At 50.2% G+C, this 21,426-nt stretch overlaps 2 protein-coding genes across 3 annotated transcripts in view; one reads left to right on the top strand and one right to left on the bottom strand.

The window, feature by feature from the left end:
- The window catches only part of SLC36A1 (solute carrier family 36 member 1), a 170,693-nt gene that overhangs the window by 30,960 nt on the left and 118,307 nt on the right, over window positions 1–21,426 (bottom strand). The gene's annotated exons all lie outside the window — the stretch shown is intronic.
- FAT2 (FAT atypical cadherin 2) overlaps window positions 1–21,426 on the top strand; it is an 83,504-nt gene that overhangs the window by 8,477 nt on the left and 53,601 nt on the right. The window contains exons 1-3 of one of the 2 annotated variants that reach the window (XM_053199939.1): window positions 10,323–11,132; window positions 13,148–16,430; window positions 18,683–18,997. In XM_053199939.1, coding sequence (XP_053055914.1) covers window positions 13,169–16,430; window positions 18,683–18,997 — 3,577 coding nt within the window. In that variant the 5' untranslated portion in view covers window positions 10,323–11,132; window positions 13,148–13,168. Of the gene's footprint in view, window positions 1–10,322; window positions 11,133–13,147; window positions 16,431–18,682; window positions 18,998–21,426 lie in introns of those variants that run through there. The other variant, XM_027077495.2, reaches the window with a different exon arrangement.

The following is a 21,426-nucleotide window of genomic DNA, read 5'->3' on the forward strand; positions in this document are numbered from 1 at the left end:
GAGGGCCAGTCTTCCCCCCAGTGTGGTCAGCAGACCACCTACAGGGGAAAGCGTGTACCCCCAGCCCACCTCAGCCCTACTAAATCAGACTCCTTGAGATGTGGCTGTGATTTTTCACACACTGGCATTTGCGAAGCACTTCTTATGAGCTTGCGGTCTTTTCCTCTCTTCCCCACCCCTCTCCACTGGGGCCTAGGAGAGGGCCACCTATGGGCTATCCACTTTGAAAGGAGGCGTGGTAAAACATAAGATCCTAAAAGAAGAGGTGACCTTGTTCAGCAGATCTCAAACACCAGTCTCACCAAAATCACCCCAGGAACTCGTTAAACATCTATTCCTGGGCCCCACCCCTAATGATTTTGTTTAGTAGATCTGGGGTGGGGCTGGGAATACGTAACCCCCACCTCCACCCCCTTAGGGAATTTCCAATGGTGGGAACCACTGGTTCAATTCAATGGCCAGTCCTGTCCTGTGAGAAGACAGTGGGCCCAGTGACTCTGTTCCGTGTCTGCCATGGCTGAGTGGAGCGCGAGTCACAGGGAAGAGGGGAAAGTGGAATCGGTGTGGACGGAGCCCAGGGGGCTGGAGTGGGGAACTCCAAAGCTTGGCCAGGAGCCTGCCAGCAGAGGCTGCTTAGCATCTCAGCACGCACCTTGATGCTCACACATATCCCTAACCCTTTGGTGCCCCTACCCCCCCACTGCCACAGTCAGGTTCAGCCAGCTCCACTGTACTGACAGGGGCGGGGGTGGGGGGGGCTTCGGACAGCGGAACTGCCTGTCGTGTCCCACTGCTAGAGTGCCGCTCCCTGCCTGCTGAGGCCTGCCCGCCTGCCGGCTTTGTTCTAGGCAGTTCTGCTCAGCGGGATTTGGACTGGGCTGAACAGACAGCATGGCTAGGCGAGGCCAGGCCTGAGGGAATGGGATGGAGAGAGAAGGCTGGAGACAGAGCCTTTGCCGAGAATCTGTGTTGGCTAGGCTGAGAGGATCCGTGGTTATATGATCCCTCCCTTCTCGCAAGTGCTATTTCCAATCACAAGTGCTATTTCCAACCCCCCCCCCCCCCCCCCGGGGAATGGGGAGGCAGGCCAGGGAACTGTTAGACACACAGGTGATCTGAGTTTTAATCCTGCCTCGGCCACAGTCTCTCTGTGTGAATTGAGTAACCTCTCTGAGTCTCATTTACCTCGTGTACAAAATGAGGTTAATTCTAGGGCTACTGTGAGCGAGTTTAAATTGATAACGCATGCCAAGTGCTTAGGGCGGGGCCTCACCACAGAGTAAATGTTCAGTAAACATCAGCTGGGACCGGTGTCTGTGCCTCTGTAAACATTTCCTACTCCCCACACGTCACCACCCAAGGGGGATCGTTTGACAGTGGCGCAGTGGAGGGTTAGCTGCTAAGGCAGGAGAGCAGGGACCAGTCCCCATTCCCAGATGGATGAGTGGAGGTCCCATAAATGAGGGCATTTTCTCAGGGGCTCCACTGGGACCCATGCTTGGGCCTCTGACAGGTTACCAAAGACTCTTGACACCAAGGCGTGGGGACTCATCTTCCCCACAGGGTCTGCAGGTGGGGGCCCATGAGCGGGGTGCCCTGTGGGTTGTCTCAGGCACCAAAGGCACTTCTTCTTAACTGAGCCTCCTCTACAGCCTGGTGATCATCTTCTCCAATTTCTACGTGAAGACACTGAAACTCAGTCAGGTTCAGTAGTTTACTCTAGGTCACACAGCCAGCAATGGGCCCAGGCAGGACTCAAAAGCGGGCTGCCTCGGGCCAGAGCCTGAGCCCGTGACCGCCAGGTTATGTGGCCCTGACAACAGCCTCCCCACCCCTGGGGTCCTGAGTTAGAGGTAGACCTGGCTGGGAGCGGCCACAGGTGGCTGACAGTAACATGCACAAGGCACCACGAGAATCTTCTATCCCAGCAGCATCTCAGAACCAGCTAAGGGGAAGGGGACTCACGTCGCCGGCGGCTACAGGGCCTGCTATTTCCTGGGAAGGTAGCTCGTGGTGTCCTGGACAGAGAGGGGGGCAATGCCGCATGGCCTCCCTACCCAGATCACATAGGATGGGGCCCAGAGAGGCCACCCCCGCATGTCAGCGGCAGAACGAAAAAGGTCGAAGTTCACGTTGTTGTGGTGTGTCCACCGCATTCTCTACCTCCTGTCTTCACTGCCACCTCACACCCACCCCACTGCCCCCCTCAGCCTCTGAATGCCATTGCATCTGTTAGCTCTCTGCACCTGTTATGGGGGAAAAGGGTGACAGGAATAGAAGTTATTCTTACTATTTTGACGCTGTTTAAGCTGCTGTTGGAGGTTTGCGACGGACCATTGTGAGGAGAGAAGGGATGTCACAAAAACCCACAGGTGTGTGTGTGTGTGTGTGTGTGTGTGTGTGTGTGAAGTGTGCTTTGGCAAGGAGCTCCTGAGACACAGGCAGGGATCAGTACACATACAGAGAATAACTCCTTCGTTCCGCACGTAGCTTTTTGAACACCTAATGTAATGGTAAAAGCATTACTGTACTTTTACAATGGTCATAATTAGTAATAGTAATAACATTAGCTATTTTCTGGGTGCCTGGCACTGTGCTATATGTTTTCCATGCGGAAGCCCATTAAATCCTCCATGAGGTTAGCACTGCTATATCTCCATGTCACAAATGGGGAAACTGAGGCTCAGACGGACAAAGCCATGCCCCTCGATGCAAGCCGAGGCAGGACTGAGGCCGGGTCTGACCCCAAGGCCTGGCTCCTCCCCCCTGTGGCCTTCTCCTGGCTGGTGAGTAGGAGGACGGTGACTTTGTGGGTTCCCAAGGAGCCTCCAAGCTGGGAGGAAAGCTGGGTTGAGGGGAGCAACTTGGGCAGGGACGCTGGGTTCTAGTTCCAGGTGCACCACCACCGTCACACGTGATTTAATACAATGCGTTCCCCGCTCTGGTCATAGTTGTCCCATCTTTATAAATAGATGAGACTCCTCATAGGTTTCAGGCGGTGCCCTGAGGCGGCTTGGGAATTTCACAGACATGCCTGAGAAGGTAGAGGCGGCAACAAATGGGAGACGGGGCCCCATACCGCCAACTCACAGATATCACAGCGCCAGCTCTCTTTAATCCATTTCACATAATAATAATGATGGTTTTAAAATACAACAGCTAGGGGCCCCTGGGTGGCTCAGTCGGTTAAGCGTCTGACTTTGGCTCAGGTCGTGATCTCACAGTTCGTGGGTTCAAGCCCCGTGTCAGGCTCTGTGCTGACCGCTCAGAGCCCGGAGCCTGCTTCCGATTCTGGGTCTCCCTCTCTCTCTCTGCCCCTCCCCTGCTCGTGCCCTGTCTCTCAAAAATGAATAAACATTAAAGAAAATGTTTTTTAAATAAAAAACATAAAATAACGACAGCTAAGCATTTATTTAGTGATTGCCGGGTGCCATGCACTGTGTCAAACGTTTAATAGGAACGATGTGGTTAGTCAAACCTTCAGAACAACTATCTGAGGTAGGTTCACTTAGTATCTGTCTTTTGAAGATGAGGAAAAACAGAGTCACAGAGGTTAAGTTAGTTCTCCAAAGGTCACCCAATTTGGAACTTGGTGTCTCTACGTCTGAAAACTCACCCTGTTGCAAAGGATCCCTTTGGGTCAGAGTTGCAGGAAGCACCCGCTAGACAAGGCTACGTAGCAGGGATATTCTGGTCTCTGCAATTTGTTCTACTCTCTGAAAGAAGTTTCTCAGTCCTCTAGGAGAGTTCTCCTGACTTCAGAATACAATCTTCCTCGCTCCCAGAGAGCCACCCTGAACCCAGACCTTCAGCACAGCCCTTCTCCCCTGCTTCTCCCATACAGGGACCTCCTAGTACCTTCCCGCCCAGGAGGAAGAATCAAAGGTTCCCAGTGGCCTTCCCACAAGGCTGAGTTCACACTTGTGTCCTGACCTGTCCCAAGGCACAGATGTAGAACCCAGAGGGGATGCTCTGTTCCCCTGCTTGTCTCCCAAGCTTCTAACTGATAAATATCATTCCATGCCCTACTGAACTGGAGCAGGTTTTCACCTTACAAACCACTCTGGCCAGAGGGCCCCTCAAGAAGTGGGGCAGGGCGCCTTCCCTCCTTTCTCTACCCCTGAGCCCACTGATCCTGGGGACGCTTCTGGCTTAAGGAGATTTCAGCCCCACATGGAAAGCCTACAGATCCATGTAAGACGAAGAGGTCTCTTGCGCCCTCTGGGCCTCACCGAGTGTTGGGGTCTGCAAGCTAGAATGCCTGCAGCCAGCAGGGAACAGCAAAGGTGAGGGGTGAAGCAGGGCCCTCCTGGACTCCCTTGTCCTCACAGTTTGGATGGAGATGTGGGCACGAATGGGTTTCTCTTCCATTAGGAAGCTGACCTTGGTGATGAACTGTGGCTGAAACAGCCTTGGTGTCTGGGAGGCTGGGGGTGGCGGGGGTGGGGCGACGATTCTGGTGAGGGCTTGTGCCCTCTAGTCAGCCTGCATGACCTCCTTGCTCCTGCTTTGGGGCCTTTGCACTGCCTGTGTTTTCTGCCTGAAGCTCCTTCTCAAGAAGGCTTTGTGGCCCTCCCCCTGCTCAAATGTCACCTTGTCATGGACGGCTCCCCTGACCACCCGAATCTGTCATCTCTTTCTCTTTGCCACTAGAATAGAGCCCCACAAGAGCAAGGACCTCCTCTGTCTTGTTTTGAATGCCCTCATAGGGCAGGACCTCTGTAAATAAGCATTGAATGAGTGGCTTGGGCAGAAGAGACCCAATAACAAAACACTTTCTCATCCTTCCCCACTCTGTCCCTTTTCCTCCTTAAAACCCAGGTGCCTGGAAGCCCTTTGTTTCCTTCAAATATCCATCTCCCCTGGGTCACCTTATGACTTTCAAGGGTCTTAGGCATTAAATTAGAAATTGCATCTTATGGCAATATTTGTATAAAGACAAATATGTTTTTAGAAATGGTAACATTTTCTTCAGCCTAAAAGTTTGCTTGCTTTCTTCTGGATTTAATAGAAATTAAAACATTTTCATGGGTCCCTAAAAGTACTGCGGGCCCTGGGTGTGCCCACTGTGCCTACCAGATAGGGAGGCCCTGCCTCCTCCTCTGAGCCCCATGCACCCTCGGTTCCTGGCTCCCGCACCATGCTCTCTGGAGCTAAGCCGGCCAATACGGGAGCCCCTGGGCACACGTGGCTATTTAAATTTAAACTAAATAAAATTACAAACTCAGTTCCTCAGTTGTACCAGCCACATGTCAAAGGCTTGATAGCCACACGGGCCTAGTGGCTCCCATACTGGACATCTCAGATACAGAACATTCCCATCCTTGTAGAAAGTTCCTCTGGAGAGTGTTGCTCTAGAGAATTAGCTGCAGCTACATCAGCCCTCTCCGAGTCTCTCTTTTTAGAATGTGGATTCCAATCCTTGGCTGGCACTAAAGTCCACCACCTATTAGGTGGATGAACTTGGGCGGAGCTTTCCCATTATCTGGCCCTCAGTTTCTCATTTAGAAAACAAGGGTCATAATAACTGTCAGAAGAGTGGTGATCTCCGTGCAATGATTAACTCGTACTGAGTGGATTCCAGAGCTGGGCATCTGCCATATGTTGAGTCATTCAGCCTTCTCAACAACTCCACAAGATAGGTACTTATCCCATATCCCTTGTACTGGGGCCAGAGAGGCGATGTAACTGCCCAAGGCCACACAGCTGGTGAGTAGTAGAGCTGGGATTTGAAACCTGGTCTATCTGACTCCAGAGCCCACTTTCTTAACTATTAATTCTATCCAGTACTGCACCCCTTCCCTCAAAACCATGTGAGATAACGCATGCAGGTTTTTTTTTTAAACTTATGGATTACACATAGACATGAGTATTTGTCATCAATAATAATATCAGAATAGTAATAAAGAAGGGGCACCCCCGTCCCAGCTCCCTTCCATCCATGTCGTAGGTGAGGACTTCCTTTTTCCGTCCTCTTTGCCTTCTAATTTCAGGCTTGGGCAGGCCTGGCCTTTTACAGCTCTCCTAAAAGCCGCTTGGTCCACTGGTGGTTTGGGCTGCCCTTTACCAAGCCATTATGGGTCCTAATAAGGTGTTACTCTGCGTCCTTCCTCCCTGTGCTTTCACCTCTCATATTATCTGTCTCCCCTGCAGCCCTGGGAAGTAGGTAGGAGTAGCTATTATTATCTGCATTTTACAGACAGATAAATTGAGGCTCAGAAGAGGTTCTGTGGCCTTCCCAAGGTCACACAACCCATCAAGGGCCCAAGACACCGGCTCCTTTCCTGCTGGCGTCCAGTTCTTTGACTTGTTCTGTTACACGAGAGCCCGGCAGTGGCTGACTACAAACTAGCAAATGACTCAAGGGTTCATCCAAGTTTCTGAGAAATAAATCAGGCGTCTCTACCCACAGGGAGTTCCAGTTGGCTCACCCTAACGGAGCCAGTGTTCGAGCCCAGTCCACACCAGAGTGGGAGTCTTGAACGGAAAAATCTCCCTTTTGGTCTGATACGAGATTACTCTTCTCAGCATGTAGTTCCCTTCTGGTCCTGCCTCTTCTCAAAAGCCTTCGATGGCTCCCTCCTACTAAGAGAAATAATAACTTCAGCAGCTAAAGACTTCATGACTAGCAGGCATCTGGAATATCCATATTCTTTCACTTGTGATTTTAATTCTGATTCAAAGGCACAATCCCTCTGTCCCTCCCCACATTTAAGCTATTGTCACAAATAGAACGTACTTGGAGAGTTCTTTCTTAAGAGCCACAAGGGCCAGTCCTAACACTGATGCCTGAGGCAGACACAGTGGAGGGGAGGGGAACGGGGTCAGAAAATACTTCCCAAGGGCACCCAAATCCACGGTAATTTTATATTTGGATTCTGGAGGGAGTGTGGACATTCTGCAATCCAGAGGAATGAATCCAGTGACTCTTTCTTTCAAGAAAGGCTCTCCGGGGCGCCTGGGTGGCTCCGTCGGTTGAGCGACCGACTTCGGCTCAGGTCATGATCTCACAGTCTGTAAGTTCGAGCCCCACGTCCAGCTCTGTGCTGACAGCTCAGAACCTGGAGCCTGTTTCAGATTCTGTGTCTCCCTCTCTCTCTGCCCCTCCCCTGCTCATGTTCTGTCTCTCTCTGTCTCAGAAATAAATAAACATTTAAAAAATATATATATATTCAAAAAAAAAAATATATATATATATGAAAGGCTCTCCAAACTTTAAACATCTTATCTCCTTGCTTCTTCCTGGAGCCTAGGAAATTCTGAGTAGTCAGGTTTAGGAAGTCTGGCTGTCTATTTTCCGTTCAGCCACCACCTTTCTGGGTGGCCTTGGGTGTGCTGTGCAGATCTCAGTTTCCTGTATCTGAGAAGCGGGAGTGAAAGGGTAGATGTGTTTCTTAGGAGTGTTATGTGGGCCACTGGTGAACATCTGGATCATGTCTAAGAGAAGAGAAGGTGTTGGGCCACGAAGGAGGATGTCATCACTGGTCCATTGTCAGAAACAAAGCCTGACAGTTTGAAGAAATTTGGTAAAAGCTTCTTTAGTGAGTGGTTTGGCTATGAATTCCTCCGAGTACATCTGCTTCCCCAAAGAGGGGACAGAATTAGTCACAGAGTCATAGGCTTCCAGAACTAAAGACTAGAGTCACTGCACATCGACCATTACAAATATTGATCATAGTGCATCAGAGTCAGCACAACCAGGGGTGCCTGGGTGGCTCAGTCGGTGAAGCATCCGACTTCAGCTCAGGTCATCGTCTCACGGTTCGCGAGTTCGAGCCCCGCATCAGGCTCTGTGTTGACAGCTCAGATCCTGGAGCCTGCTTCGGATTCTGTGTCTCCCTCTCTCTGTGCCCCTTCCCCCGTTTACACTTCTCTCTCTCTCTCAAAAATAAGTGAACATTAAAAAAACTTTTTAAAAAAACAATTAAAAAAAAGAATCATAGCACATCCAGCTATGTGTCTTAGGACATTTTATGACAGGACAATAGCAGAGTCCAGCTTGTCAGATCTGGAGGGGCTCCTAGAGGCCATCTATCCAGTTTTTCAAGCCTGTGCTCCCCAGGGGGGTGAGGGACAAACCTGTGGGCAGGTTCTAGCCCTCCATCCCCACTCTTAACAGTGCAGCTCTGCTTTTCTCTGTTTACAGGTAGGTTTCCAGGTACAATTTCATTAGGAAAAAGGAGATTCCGCCCCTGAAAGCCATAGAGGGGGTTGAAATCATGGATCCATTCCAGCCCTTCACCCAACACACAGCACATCATTTACAGAGGAAGAAAGAGGTCCACAGGGCTCAGGTGACTGACTTGACCAAGGACACACAGGGAAGAAATGACTTTAGATACAGGTCTCCCAAGAACCAGGTTGACTTGCCACATGGACCACTGAGCAAGCATCGGCGAGGGTGCAAGCCTCAGCCACAGCCAGAGGAAATCCCTTCCCTGCCTTTGCGGGCTCATTTAGGATCTAATAGAGACCACAGGCCTGTCCAGGCCAAAGAATCATACCTGTAAGAGTTGGAAGGGACTTTCGAGCTTTTCTCGTCTCCCCTGAGGGCGTATATGCATCTAGCATAGCACATCTTTCACACGTGGCCACCCAGACTCTGCCTGGTCTCCCCAGTGACAGGGAGCTCTGTATTCTGAGACGACTCATTCCGGAATTGCACTCGAGGTCACTAACCAAAAAATTGAGGAAAGATCTCAGAGCACCGTTCCTCCCATTTGTGCTTAGACTTTCACCAGTGATTTGGATAAAGACGCAGATGTCACAACCACCAAGTTTCTGAATGTTAGAATCCAGATTCTCAGAAGCCAGAGCAGTGAGCTAAAGCACAGGGTGAAATGCATCGTAGTCTCATTAAAGCCCTACAGCATTTAGTTGGAGAAAGTCAGCCTGTGCAAGAACAGATTGGGGATGGTGTGATAATGCATCTGAGAGTTTTCATTACCTATAAACTCAGCCGTCAATAGTATGAGCTGGCTGCTAAAAGTCATAGTACTGGGTAATATTTGTTGAAACTGCCACATACTGTATTCAGTATTTATGCACATTAACTAAGTCCATTCTCAACATGATATTACGAAGTAGAGAAATGAAAATCAGAGAAGGTAAGCCACCTGCCCAAGGTCACACAGCCAGAAACTGTGTGTTGGAAACCACTTTCTGCCGCTTTCCCCACCTATGAAATGGGGCTGGGAGTTACAAGGAGGAAGATTTGATTCAGACACATATCCTAAAAGGGTCCATTCGTGAACCCCACACCTGCACTTGTTCACACCTGTGCACACACAAGCCCCTAGCTACCAATTTATTTGCTCCTATCATATTCATTCTGTCAAGCAGGCACATACAATCAATGCGCCCATACAGCTATTCAAAAAGTGCCTCCTAAGTATGTATGCGTGTTCTCTTGCAAATGTGCACATTCACCCACATGCAGATTTTTCTCTGAGTCTGGGGAGCCAAGAACGAGAGGCCCCACCCCAGACAAGCGCCTGCTCGCAGCTTACCAGAATAGCCTGTGGCTGGGCCAGCAAGCTTAGACTCGACCAGAGACCCGTGGCTTCCTGCTCCGTTGGGGCACAGGCTGGACCTTCTCCAGAGGATTCAGTGGACCCCACCCTCACCCCAACCTCAGGCTTTGATTCTGCCTTGGCTTTGAAAACTAGTAATAACTAATATTTATTGAGTGCTTTTCTATGGGCCAGGCACTGTGCTAAGTACAACAACGTGCGTGGTCTTATTTCTTTAGTCTTTATAAAAACCCCAGGAAAGCAGATCTCTTAACAGCCCCATCTTCTAGATGAGAAAACAGAGGTTTGGGGAGGTTGGCTTACCCAAGGTTATGTAGTTAGCATGCAGTGGAACTTGAATTTGAACCCAAACCGTCGGATTCACAGGTAGCCATGGTTCCTCTTTCTGGCAAGGTGGTTGAGAGGAAAGAACCTGACTCTGGTCCTTACCGTCCTTACCCTGTGACTTTGGGCAAGTCCCTTTCTTTTGGGGGGACTTCATTTTACAGCTTCAGAAAGGAAGAGATCATCACTAAAGGTGCTTTCAGCTGTCATTCTGTCATTGCTTTTCCTAAGTCCGGATCCTACCATTTTTCAACTATTGAGTAGGGTTACGTACCTGGCAGTTATGTACCAGGCACTGAGAATTCATGCATGAATAAGATACACAAAGCCCCTGTCTTCATGGAGCCCGGTGGCTAGTGTAGAAGACAGTCATTAAACAAATTAGCAAGAACATATTGCATAGTGATAAGTGCCATGAAGAAAATGGGGTGGTGTGATAAAGAAGGGTGCTAAGAAGGAGGCTACATCAAACTGGGACTTAGGATGAGGGATGGGTTGGGCTGAGCCAAGAAGAAAGATAACAAGAAGAAGCCAGCCATGTGAGACTCTTCAGTAAAGGGGAATAGCAAGTGCAAAGGCCCTGAGGCAGACTCTAGTTTGGTATGTTTGTGGAGGAGAAAGGAGGCCCATGTGGTTGCAGCTTGGTGAAAAATGAGTGCTGGGAGGTATCACTGGAAAAGCAGGCAGGGTCCACATGGTGTGGGGCCTTGTAGGTCATAGCAAGGAGTTTAGATTTTAATCTGAATGCTATGGGAAGCCACTGGAAAATTTTAAGAAGGGAAGTGATATGAATTGACTTATGTTTTCACAAGATATTTCGAAATAGTGGTCCTAGGTGCTGTGGGCTGGGAGGGCAGCCCAGGGAGCCCAACGTGCCTGTGCACCCCGCAAGCCCGTTCACTTGCCCAGGAATAGTTCCAGGAGCAAATGTCCAGACACATTTGCTGAGGTCCTTCCTCAGCAAACCGCACACCAGGTCTGTGGGTCCTATAATTTGAACATAGCCCTGGGCACCACCCCCCCACCCCCCACCCAAGGGTGCATGTTCTTTGTGCCTTATCTCTTCCAGGGAGACCCTGCCCCTGCTCCCTTCCCTGAGCTCATCTCTGCAAGACGCCTGCAGAGCTGCTGAGCAGCGTGTCTTGTTGGGGCCTGCCCTCCACGGGTGCTGACCTGGTGAACAGGAAGCGTTCCGCAAAACAGGGCAGGCCGAGCCGGGAGGCTGGGTGCACCCTGGGCTCGCTGGGCTGCAGAGGGAGCGGACCTGGGACTGGGGTAAGGACTCTCTTTCCCTTGGGTTTTCAACGTCCAAAGCAATGCCACCCTGGGGGCTTGGGGCCCACACGACTCAGGGGTCCCTCTCCTCTTGCTGTGTCAGGGATGCGTGAGTGGAATGGGGTGAATATGGCTTTTGCCCGGGGCCAGCTCTACTGTGGGTGCAGGGGATGCCAGGGGGAAGAGTAGAGGGGCAGGAAGGATGGGAATAGACACCCCAAGTGTAGAAATCTGCCTCCATTCCCGCCCCTCTCCTCTGAGGAGCTGGGCCTCGGGTGCCACCAACAGGATTTCAGGGGAAGGATGGTGGGTGGTAGGGAGGCTGCAAGGACGGGGCATATTCAAATTCTTTTCTGTCACAGGCTTGCGGATCCCAAGTTAGGCAGACTTTCCACCCTCCCTCCCATGTTGGGATGCTACCTGCCAGGTCTTAAAGAAGCTCCATCCAGCTCCCTCAGGACTCTGGAAAGGCATGGATGCAAGCCTCTCCTTTCCCCTCTTGCCCCCGGAGTTTAACTCTTCCTTGTCTTTGAAGAGCAAGGCAACTGGAAAAACGAGTCTTGCCTGTTTCCTCCAGGAATGCTCTGCACATCTGGCTGGCAGCCAAGAAGCTCCTGGGAGTCAAGACTCTCACGGGCAGGCAGGCCCGGCACCAGCCTGCTGTGTCCAGCCTCGCACTTTGCTTCTGGAAGGCACTTTGGCAACGAACCTCTGCCTTCCCCTACTCCCCTTCCCCCTTCTCCCTCTCCTTAATCCTGATGAGTCTCCACTTTGAACTCAGGCTGGAGTTCAGGGACAAGCCGTGTGGGAAACGGCACAGGACACAATGGGAAACGCGGCAGGTCTTAGAGGGGCGAAGCACTCGTTCGTGGCCAGTTCAACAATTATCAGGGACTAGTTCTTTCCAGGCCCCCCACTATGTGAAAGGGGGCAAGACACGATCCCCCTCTGGGGCTCTGCTTCCCCATCTATGCACGAGGAGTGGGGTCAGAACTCTGTGTCTCAAAGCCCCATTATAGCTCTGACATTCCAGGGGTTTGGGAGTTACAAGATGAGTCAGAATTGGGCTCTGTCCAAAGGGACTAGCAGTGGGACAGGGGCAGGTGAGTCTGGGGTGGAAGAAGCAGTCCTGGCCTGTAATGCAAGGAGCCCCAGGTCAAATTCTTGCTTTGCCTCTATCTAGTCATAAGGCCCTGGGTGGCTCCCTTCCCTTGATGAAACTGAGTTGCCTATTACCGATAATAGCCAATATTATGTTACAATTTCTATGTCCCAGGCACCCCCGCTGGGTCATTTGCCTTTGTTGTTTCACTTAATTTTCACACCAATCCAATGAGGTAGATAATATCCTTATCCCCATTCTACGGAAGAGGAAACTGAGGCTCACAGAGGTCAAATAACCCGAGCAGAAAATCACCCAGCTGGTAAGCGGTGGAACCAGGGCTGATGGCCAACCAACCAGAGGCCAGGCTTGTGATCTCGGTCACTTTGTTTTTTTCTGCAGCCCCCGCACATGCAGACGCAACTCACTTTGGGTGGAGCTCCACCTTGATGGACGGGGTCTTGTAGGAAGTACTTAGAGACAGATTGCTAAACTTGGGTACCTGGTTGAAATTATCCCACCATCACTGGGGAGCCATTGAAGGTTCTTTGGGAAAAGGAGTCAAGTGGTCAGGACTATGTTGTATCTGCTAGTTACCCCTGAGAAAGCGTTTAAATTAGTCTGTTAGTGTTTAGATACACTAACAGGTATCTCAACCTGAGCACTATTGACATTTGGGGCTGGATCATTAGTTGTTGTTGGGGGGCTGTCCTGTGTGTTGCAGGGTGTTTAGAAGCACCCCAGCCTCGATCCACAGATGCCAGTAGCATCCTCCCCAACAAGCTGGGATGGCTGATGGTGTCTTCAGACATTGCCAAGTGTCCCCTGTGGGGCAAAATCATCCCAGCTAAGAACCATCGCAGTAGGAACCATTTCTTTACTAACTCATACCTTTTTTTGTGTGTGTGCGTAGGGCTTCAGGAGTTTTTCCATCATGATTATTGCCTTCTTGGGCTTTGTCATTTTTTTGCTCCGCTGTACAACCTGTGAGAAGCCCCGAGAAGGGATCCCCTCTTCCTCCGCCTGGCGCTTTACACACTCTCTTTATAATGCGACCATCTACGAAAACTCTGCCCCCAAGACCTACGTGGAGAGCTCCGTGAAAATGGGCATTTACCTCGCCGAGCCCCAGTGGGCAGTGCGGTACCGGATCATCTCCGGGGACATGGCCAATGTGTTTAAAACAGAGGAATACGTGGTGGGTGACTTCTGCTTTCTGAGAATAAGAACAAAGAGCAGTAACACGGCCCTTCTGAACAGGGAGGTGCGAGACAGCTACACCCTCATCATCCAAGCCACGGAGAAGACCTTGGAGTTAGAAGCGTTGACCCGGGTGGTGGTCCACATCCTGGACCAGAATGACCTAAAGCCCCTCTTCTCCCCGCCTTCATACCGAGTCACCATCTCTGAGGACATGCCCCTCAAGAGCCCCATCTGCAAGGTGACTGCCACAGATGCGGATCTGGGCCAGAATGCCAAGCTCTACTATGCCTTCAACACAAGGTCGGAGACGTTCGCCATCCATCCCACCAGCGGCGTGGTCACCTTGGCTGGGAAGCTCAACGTCACCTGGCGAGGGAGGTACGAGCTCCAGGTGCTGGCTGTGGACCGCATGCGGAAAATCTCAGAGGGCAACGGGTTTGGCAATCTGGCTGCCCTGGTCATCCACGTGGAGCCTGCCCTCAGGAAGCCCCCGGCCATCACCTCAGTGGTGGTGGCTCCGCCGGACAGCAAGGAGGGTGCCACCTACGCTACCGTCATGGTAGACGCAAATAGCTCCGGCGCCGAAGTGGACTCGCTAGAGATAGTTGGGGGTGACCCTGGAAAGTACTTCAAAGCCATCAAGTCTTACGCCCGCGGCAGTGAGTTCAGTTTGGTGTCTGTCAAAGACATCAACTGGCTGGAGCACCTTCATGGCTTCAACCTCAGCCTGCAGGCCAGGAGTGGGAGCGGGCCTTCTTCTCATTCCCAGATCAGGGGCTTCCACCTACCCCCTTCCAAACTGGCCTCCCTCAAATTTGAGAGGGCTGTTTACAGAGTGCGGCTCAGTGAGTTTTCCCCGCCTGGCAGCCGCGTGGTGATGGTGAAAGTAACCCGAGCCTTCCCCAACCTGCAGTATGTTCTAGAGCCGTCCTCAGAGAGTGCAGGGTTCAAACTTAATGCTCGCACTGGGCTCATCACCACCACGAAGCTCAGGGACTTCCATGACCGAGCCCACTACCAGCTACACATCAGAACCTCACCGGGGCTGGCCTCCACCACCGTGGTCATTGATATAGTGGACTGTAACAACCATGCCCCCATCTTCAACAGGTCCTCCTATGATGGCACCTTTGATGAGAACATCCCTCCAGGCACCAGCATTCTGACAGTTACTGCCACAGACCGGGATCATGGGGAGAATGGATACGTCACCTATTCCATCACTCGCCCGAAAGCTGTGCCCTTCTCTATTGACCCTTACCTGGGGATTATCTCCACCTCCAAACCCATGGACTATGAGCTCATGAAAAGAATTTACACCTTCCGGGTGCGGGCATCAGACTGGGGCTCCCCATTTCGCCAGGAAAAGGAAGTGTCTATTTCTCTTAGGCTCAAGAACTTGAATGACAACAAGCCTATGTTTGAGCAAGTCAACTGCACTGGGTCTATCCACGAAGACTGGCCGGTAGGAAAATCACTAATGACTGTGTCCGCTATAGATGTGGACGAGCTGCAGAACCTAAAATACGAGTTTGTGTCAGGCAATGAACTAGGGTATTTTGATCTAAACCATTTCTCTGGAGTGATATCCCTCAAGCGCTCTTTTATGAATCATACTACTACTGGTCAACCCATCAACTACTCCCTGAAAATTACAGCCTCAGATGGGAAACACTATGCCTCACCCACAACTCTGAATGTTACTGTAGTGAAAGATCCTCGTTTTGAGGTCCCTGTAACATGTGATAAAACAGGAGTATTGACACATTTCACAAAGGCCATCCTCCATTCTGTTGGGTTTCAGAACCAGGACTCCAGTGATGAGGACTTCATTTCCTTAAGTGCATATCAGATCAATCATCACACGCCCCAGTTTGAGGACCACTTCCCACAGTCCATTGACATCCTTGAACGTGTTCCTGTCAACACCTCCCTGGCCCGCCTGGCAGCCACTGACCCCGATACTGGATTTAATGGCAAACTGGTCTATGTGATTGCAGACGGCAACGACGAGGGCTGCTTTGACATTGAGCTGGAGACAGGGCTGCTCACGGTAGCTGCCCCTTTGGACTATGAAGCCACCCATTTCTACATCCTCAATGTAACAGTGTATGACTTGGGCACTCCCCAGAAGTCATCCTGGAAGCTGCTGACAGTGAATGTGAAAGACTGGAATGACAATGCCCCCAGATTTCCTCCTGCTGGGTACCAGATAACCGTCTCGGAGAACACAGAAGTTGGAACCACAATCGCCGAGTTGAAAGCAAAAGACGCCGATTCCGATGACAATGGGAGGGTTCGCTACACTCTGCTAAGCCCCACAGAGAAGTTCTCCCTCCATCCCCTCACTGGGGAGCTGGCTGTCACAGGACACCTGGACCGGGAATCAGAGCCACAATATATACTCAAGGTGGAAGCCAGGGATCAGCCCAGGAAGGGCCACCAGCTCTTCTCTGTCACTGACCTGAAAATCACATTGGAAGATGCCAATGACAACTCTCCTCAGTGTATCACGGAACTCAGCAGCCTGAAAGTCCCAGAGGATCTGCCCCCCGGGACTGTTCTAACGTTTCTGGATGCCTCCGATCCTGACGTGGGCCCTGCGGGAGAAGTGCGTTATGTCCTGTTGGATGATGCCCACGGGACCTTCCAGGTGGACCCGATGACTGGTGCGCTCAGTCTGGAGAGAGAGCTGGACTTTGAGAGGCGGGCTGGATACAATCTGAGCCTGTGGGCCAGTGACAGTGGGCGGCCCCTGGCCCGCAGGACCCTCTGCCACGTGGAAGTAATAGTCTTGGATGTGAATGAGAATCTCCACCCTCCCCGCTTTGCCTCCTTTGTGCACCAGGGCCAGGTGCAGGAGAACAGTCCCTCGGGAACGCAGGTGATGGTAGTGGCCGCCCACGATGATGATGGTGGCTTGGATGGGGAGCTCCAGTACTTCCTGAGGGCTGGCACCAGTCTTGCAGCCTTTAGCATCAACAAAGACACAGGTACTGGGAGTGGGGTGGACGGGAGTGCCAGGTGCTTGGAGAGGATGGGCCTAAAGGGATCAGGGGCTGTCCTGAAAGAAGACAGGCTCCAGGCTAAAAAGAAAAGGCAATAAATAGGGACTCTCCTTCTTGTCCCTTTTATTTTATTTTAAATTAATCTTTATCATATTGGAGATATATATATATGTGTATATATGTGCGCACGCGTGTGTGTGTGTGTGTGTGTGTGTGTGTATCCATTGAAGTCAAATCAACCATCTCACTAGCATTTGTGTATATACTTATACACACACATAAACATACAGTATATGCATATGCTTATAAAAGTAATGCATCATGGCTATAAATTTTTATATATAATTTAAAAATGAATGTTTAAAAAAATTTTTTGAGAGAGAGAGAGAGAGAGAGAGAGAGTGGGGGAGAGGGGCAAAGGGGGAGGGAGAGAAAATCTCAATCTGTCTCCAGGCTCAGTGCAGAGCCCAATGCAGGGCTCGATTCCACAAGCCTGGGATCATGAACTGAGCTGAAATCAAGAGCTGGGCGTTCAACTGAGTGAACCATCCAGATGCCTCTAAATATGAATGTTTTTTTTGTGTGTGTGTCCCATCTCCCTAGATATAATCGTTATTAACAATTTGGTCTATAATCTTGTAAATTTTTCTTCTTTGTGTCTGACATTTTATCACTGTTCATTTTATTATATGAGAAAATTATACAAAAGACACTAATTCTGCAACACTTTTTTTTTTCACATAACACCAGGATCTCTTACGTATCAGTACCTATATTTTTCCTTCTTTTTTAATGGCTGCATTTTATTCTATCATCTAGCTGTAACATCCTTGATCATATACTTTTACTCATATGCATGAGTCTCTATAGGGAAAACTCTTAAAAATGCAGTTGCTGGGTCAAAGGATAATGCATATTTTCAATGTTAATACATAATTTCCAAATTACCCTCCAAAAAGTTGGCACCAGCTTATTTACTCCCTTTTTTAAAGTTTACTTATTTATTTAGAAAAAATTTTTTAATGTTTATTTCTTTTTGAGAGACAGAGAGAGAACAAGCAGGGGAGGAGCAAAAAGTGAGGGAGACACAGAATCCGAAGTAGACTTCAGGCTCTGAGCTGTCAGCACAGAGCCCGACTCGGGGCTCAAACTCATGAACCATGAGATCATGACCTGAGCTGAAGTCAGACACTTTACCAAATGAGCCAACCAGGCACCCCAAGTTTATTTATTTTGGGAGAGAGGGAGAGAGAGAGAGAATGAATCCCAAGCAGGCTCCGCACTGTAAGTACAGAGCCCGACCCAGGGCTCAAACTCACGAACCGAGAGATCATGACCCAAGCTAAAATCAAGAACTGGACGCTTAACTGACTGAACTTCCCTATTTATTCCTTTTAAAGCTTCATAGAAAATAAGTGCAATTCACCAAACACTCACAAGCACCTTCTGCTTGTGAGATTCTGAGACTGACACCTTGGGGGAGGTCCCAGGTGAATAAAGGTAGGTCACTGTCCTCAAAGAGCTTACAATCTGATGGCTGATTTATTTCCAGGGTGAAGGGCAGGGTGATGTGGTAGAAAGAGCATTAGACTGAGAGTCAGTTAAAAGAGACTCTGCTCTTCAGGCCCACTTGCTACACGATCTTGATCAAATCACGTTCTCTCTCTGGGCCTTCGTCCCTCCAGCTGACAAAACAGTGAGATTCCTTCCTCTCTGCCCCACGACAGCTGTGAGCATGGGCCTTGTCCTCTGGTACAAGTCCTTCCGGCTGAGCGTGACCCATGAGAACTTAGGGTGCACCCCTCTTGTGCTCACTGTCGGACTCTCGACTTCTAGAACAGTGCTGGCCCATAGTAAGCAATCTGTGGAGCGAGCAAACTGAGGCATCAAGTGAGGTCTCTAGAATCATAAGGATGCTGGAAAGGGGAACAGCAATTTAGTCATCAGATCCCTAACCTTTAAATGGGTATCTATACTATTTGAAACTTGAAGGAACTGGTTTAAGGACAACTGTCATGGGCTTATCTTAGCAGAGAACGGTTCTGAGAGGCTCTACAGCAAGGCTACGACTTGTGTGTGTTTAACTCAGCAGCTCCCACACCACATCGACAGCAGGTCCCTTTTCCTGTGGAACACTCCTGTTTCCACAGTATCGCCCGGGGACCGTTAGGTAAAGTGATTCCGAAAGCTACTGTGAGCTCTAAAAGACTTGGGGTTTGGTGCTCGACTGTCCCTAGGTATGATCCAGACTCTGGCACCCCTGGACCGAGAATCTGTGTCCTGCTACTGGCTGACGGTACTGGCAGTGGACAGAGGTTCCATACCTCTCTCTTCCGTAACCGAAGTCTACATTGAGGTTACGGATGTCAACGACAACCCACCCCGGATGTCCAGGCCGGTGTTCTACCCCTCTGTCCGGGAGGATGCCCCCCTGCACACCTCTGTGCTTCAGCTGGATGCCTGGGACCCGGACTCCAGCTCCAAAGGGAAGCTGACCTTCAACATCACCGGTGGGAACAATATGGGATTCTTTGTTCTTCACCCGCTCACAGGTAAGGACCTCAGGAATCTGGCTGAATAGGAGTCTCTACCACAGTGCTTTTCACAGTTTGGTCTTGGACCAGCATCCTCAGCATCACCTGCCTACGTGTTAGCAATTCAAATTCTCAGGCCCCACCTTACCACAGGCTGGGGCCCAGAAACCCATCTTTTATTTAACAAAATATCCGGGGGGATTCTCAGGGGTGCTGAGTTTGAGAACCACTGCTGTGCAGTCTATCTCTCTGGGAAAACAAGAATATATTGGCTTTCTTTCCTTGGGGCCTAGGAAAGCTAAGCAGGATGCCTGGGTGGCCATGCTGGGACTATTTCAGATCTCTGAGTGCTCCCAAACTGACCCCTCCCCCCAGTCACAGCCACAGATCCAATATCTTAACCCTAGTTCTAAACCGATCTCAAGCCTGCCCACAGAGCGGTGGCAGTGGAGATCCACTCCAGTAGAGTCAACCATCTCATAAACATCTATCCTTGGCCCAAGGCCATCTGGGGCAAGACGGTGGGTGGTTCATAGACCACAAAGGCGTTTTGTTTGGCTTGTGCAAGTCTTAAACAATGATTTTTCAAGTTGTTGCCAGTGTTTAAAAATTAGAAAACTGCACAAAACACTCCAGATTTCCGGTGGATCGTAAAGAACTAGGAGATCTGGCCACACTGAGCTCGCATTTGCACAGGGCCTCAACTACCTGAAGCCAACAGCAGCTCTCCATGCAGAGCAGGTGCCTGTCCTCTGGTCCCCATGGGCCCCTCCTCCCTCTTGTGCTACCCTCAGCCTGCTTCTCGAACTGAGGCTACCTGCCTGGCTCCTGTCGCTGTTGGAATTTGAGAGCCAGCTCCCGCTGCTGTGGATATGTCTCCAAAGCCACATCTTTCTCTTAGAGGATGGACAGCGATATGATAGCAGAGAGGGCAGACGCTATCTCCTCCGAACCCAAGATCCTATTCTCTGGCTCCAATAATTCATTCTTGGAAGGACAGAACCCTGGCGAGACTGGAGGAGGTGGAAAGGGAGAAACTAGCTCCCCATCCTTCAGACAGAAGGAAATGAGGAGGAGCAAGAGGCTGGAAGTCCTGGGACAGACGGTGGGTGGAGGACGCAAGTATCTATTTGCACAGGGACATTTGTTTGGAGCCTTTCCTGTTAACCTTTGATCTCAAGGAATGTATTAGTCCTTTAAGAAGGATCCTTTCACCCTGGAAAACGGGCCTAAGCTGGCTCTCACTGGGCACATCCTGTCCCCCCCCCCACCCCCCCCCCCCCCCGACCTTGCAGAAGAGAGAAGAGGTCTCTCACCTAAGGCATTGGCTTCTCAATGTCTTCCAAATCCCCATCCTGTTTACTGTCAACAGTTCCCTGACACAGGGTCTGGCAAAATGCCCCAGAGAACAGAGATGTCCTTAGTCTTCCTGCAGTTGAGGAGAAGACATTTTAACCAGCACGAACATTTAAAAATAAAATAATAAGTCAGGCGTGGAGGCCCCAGCCCCCCTTTCTTATCACCACCATTACATCATCCCATTTCCCTGCCTGGATACTTTGAATGGTTCCCCCACATTCTTAAGATAAAGCCAGATCCTGCCATGTCTCCCACGCTGTGTCTGACATGGTCTCTGTGGACCTTTTGGGCTTCATCCTGCCTTTCTTATCCTACCACTGTGGTTCCGACGACATGGCCTGTTTCAGTCTGTGCCCTCTCCTGACACATGGCCTTTGCATACACGGTTCTTTCTTCCAGAAGTTCCTTTTCCTTTCCTTTAGTCTGGCTAACTCCCACTCCTCTTTCAGATCCCAGCCCAGCCATTCTTTCTTTACAGTTTTTCCTGACACTATAATACATCTCCCAGCTCAGTCTACTTTTTTAAAAAACATTTTTTTAATGTTCATTTGTATTAGAGAGAGAGGGACAGTGCATGAGCAGAGGAGGGGCAGAGAAAGACAGAGACAGAACCTGAGGCAGGCTCCAGGCTCTGAGTTGTCAGCACAGGGCCTGACACGGGGCTGGAACTCATCAGCCATGAGATCGTGACCTGAGCCGAAGTCGGATGCTCATCTGACTGAGCCAACCAGGTGCTGCCCCCCAACTTAAAAGAAAAAATTTAATGTTTATTTATTTTTGAGATAGAGAGCACCAGTAGGGGAGGGGCAGAGAGAGAGGCGGGGTCGGAGGATCCAAAATCAGTTCTACGCTGACAGCAGAAAGCAATGTGCGGGGCTCAAACTCACGACCCATGAGATCATGACCTGACCCGAAGTCGGACACTCAACTGACTGAGCCACCCAGGGGCCCTTACTCCTTTCTTTTTTAAACACTTATCTCACAGAACATTATATTCATGTGTGTGATTATTCCATTAATTATCTATGTCCTCCACTAAACTTCAAAGGCTTTCTAGAAAAGGAACCTTGATTGTTTTTTCCTTCTTT

The sequence above is a fragment of the Acinonyx jubatus genome, chromosome A1, assembly GCF_027475565.1.
Source record: "Acinonyx jubatus isolate Ajub_Pintada_27869175 chromosome A1, VMU_Ajub_asm_v1.0, whole genome shotgun sequence".
In the NCBI taxonomy this organism is placed as follows: Eukaryota; Metazoa; Chordata; class Mammalia; order Carnivora; family Felidae; genus Acinonyx; species Acinonyx jubatus.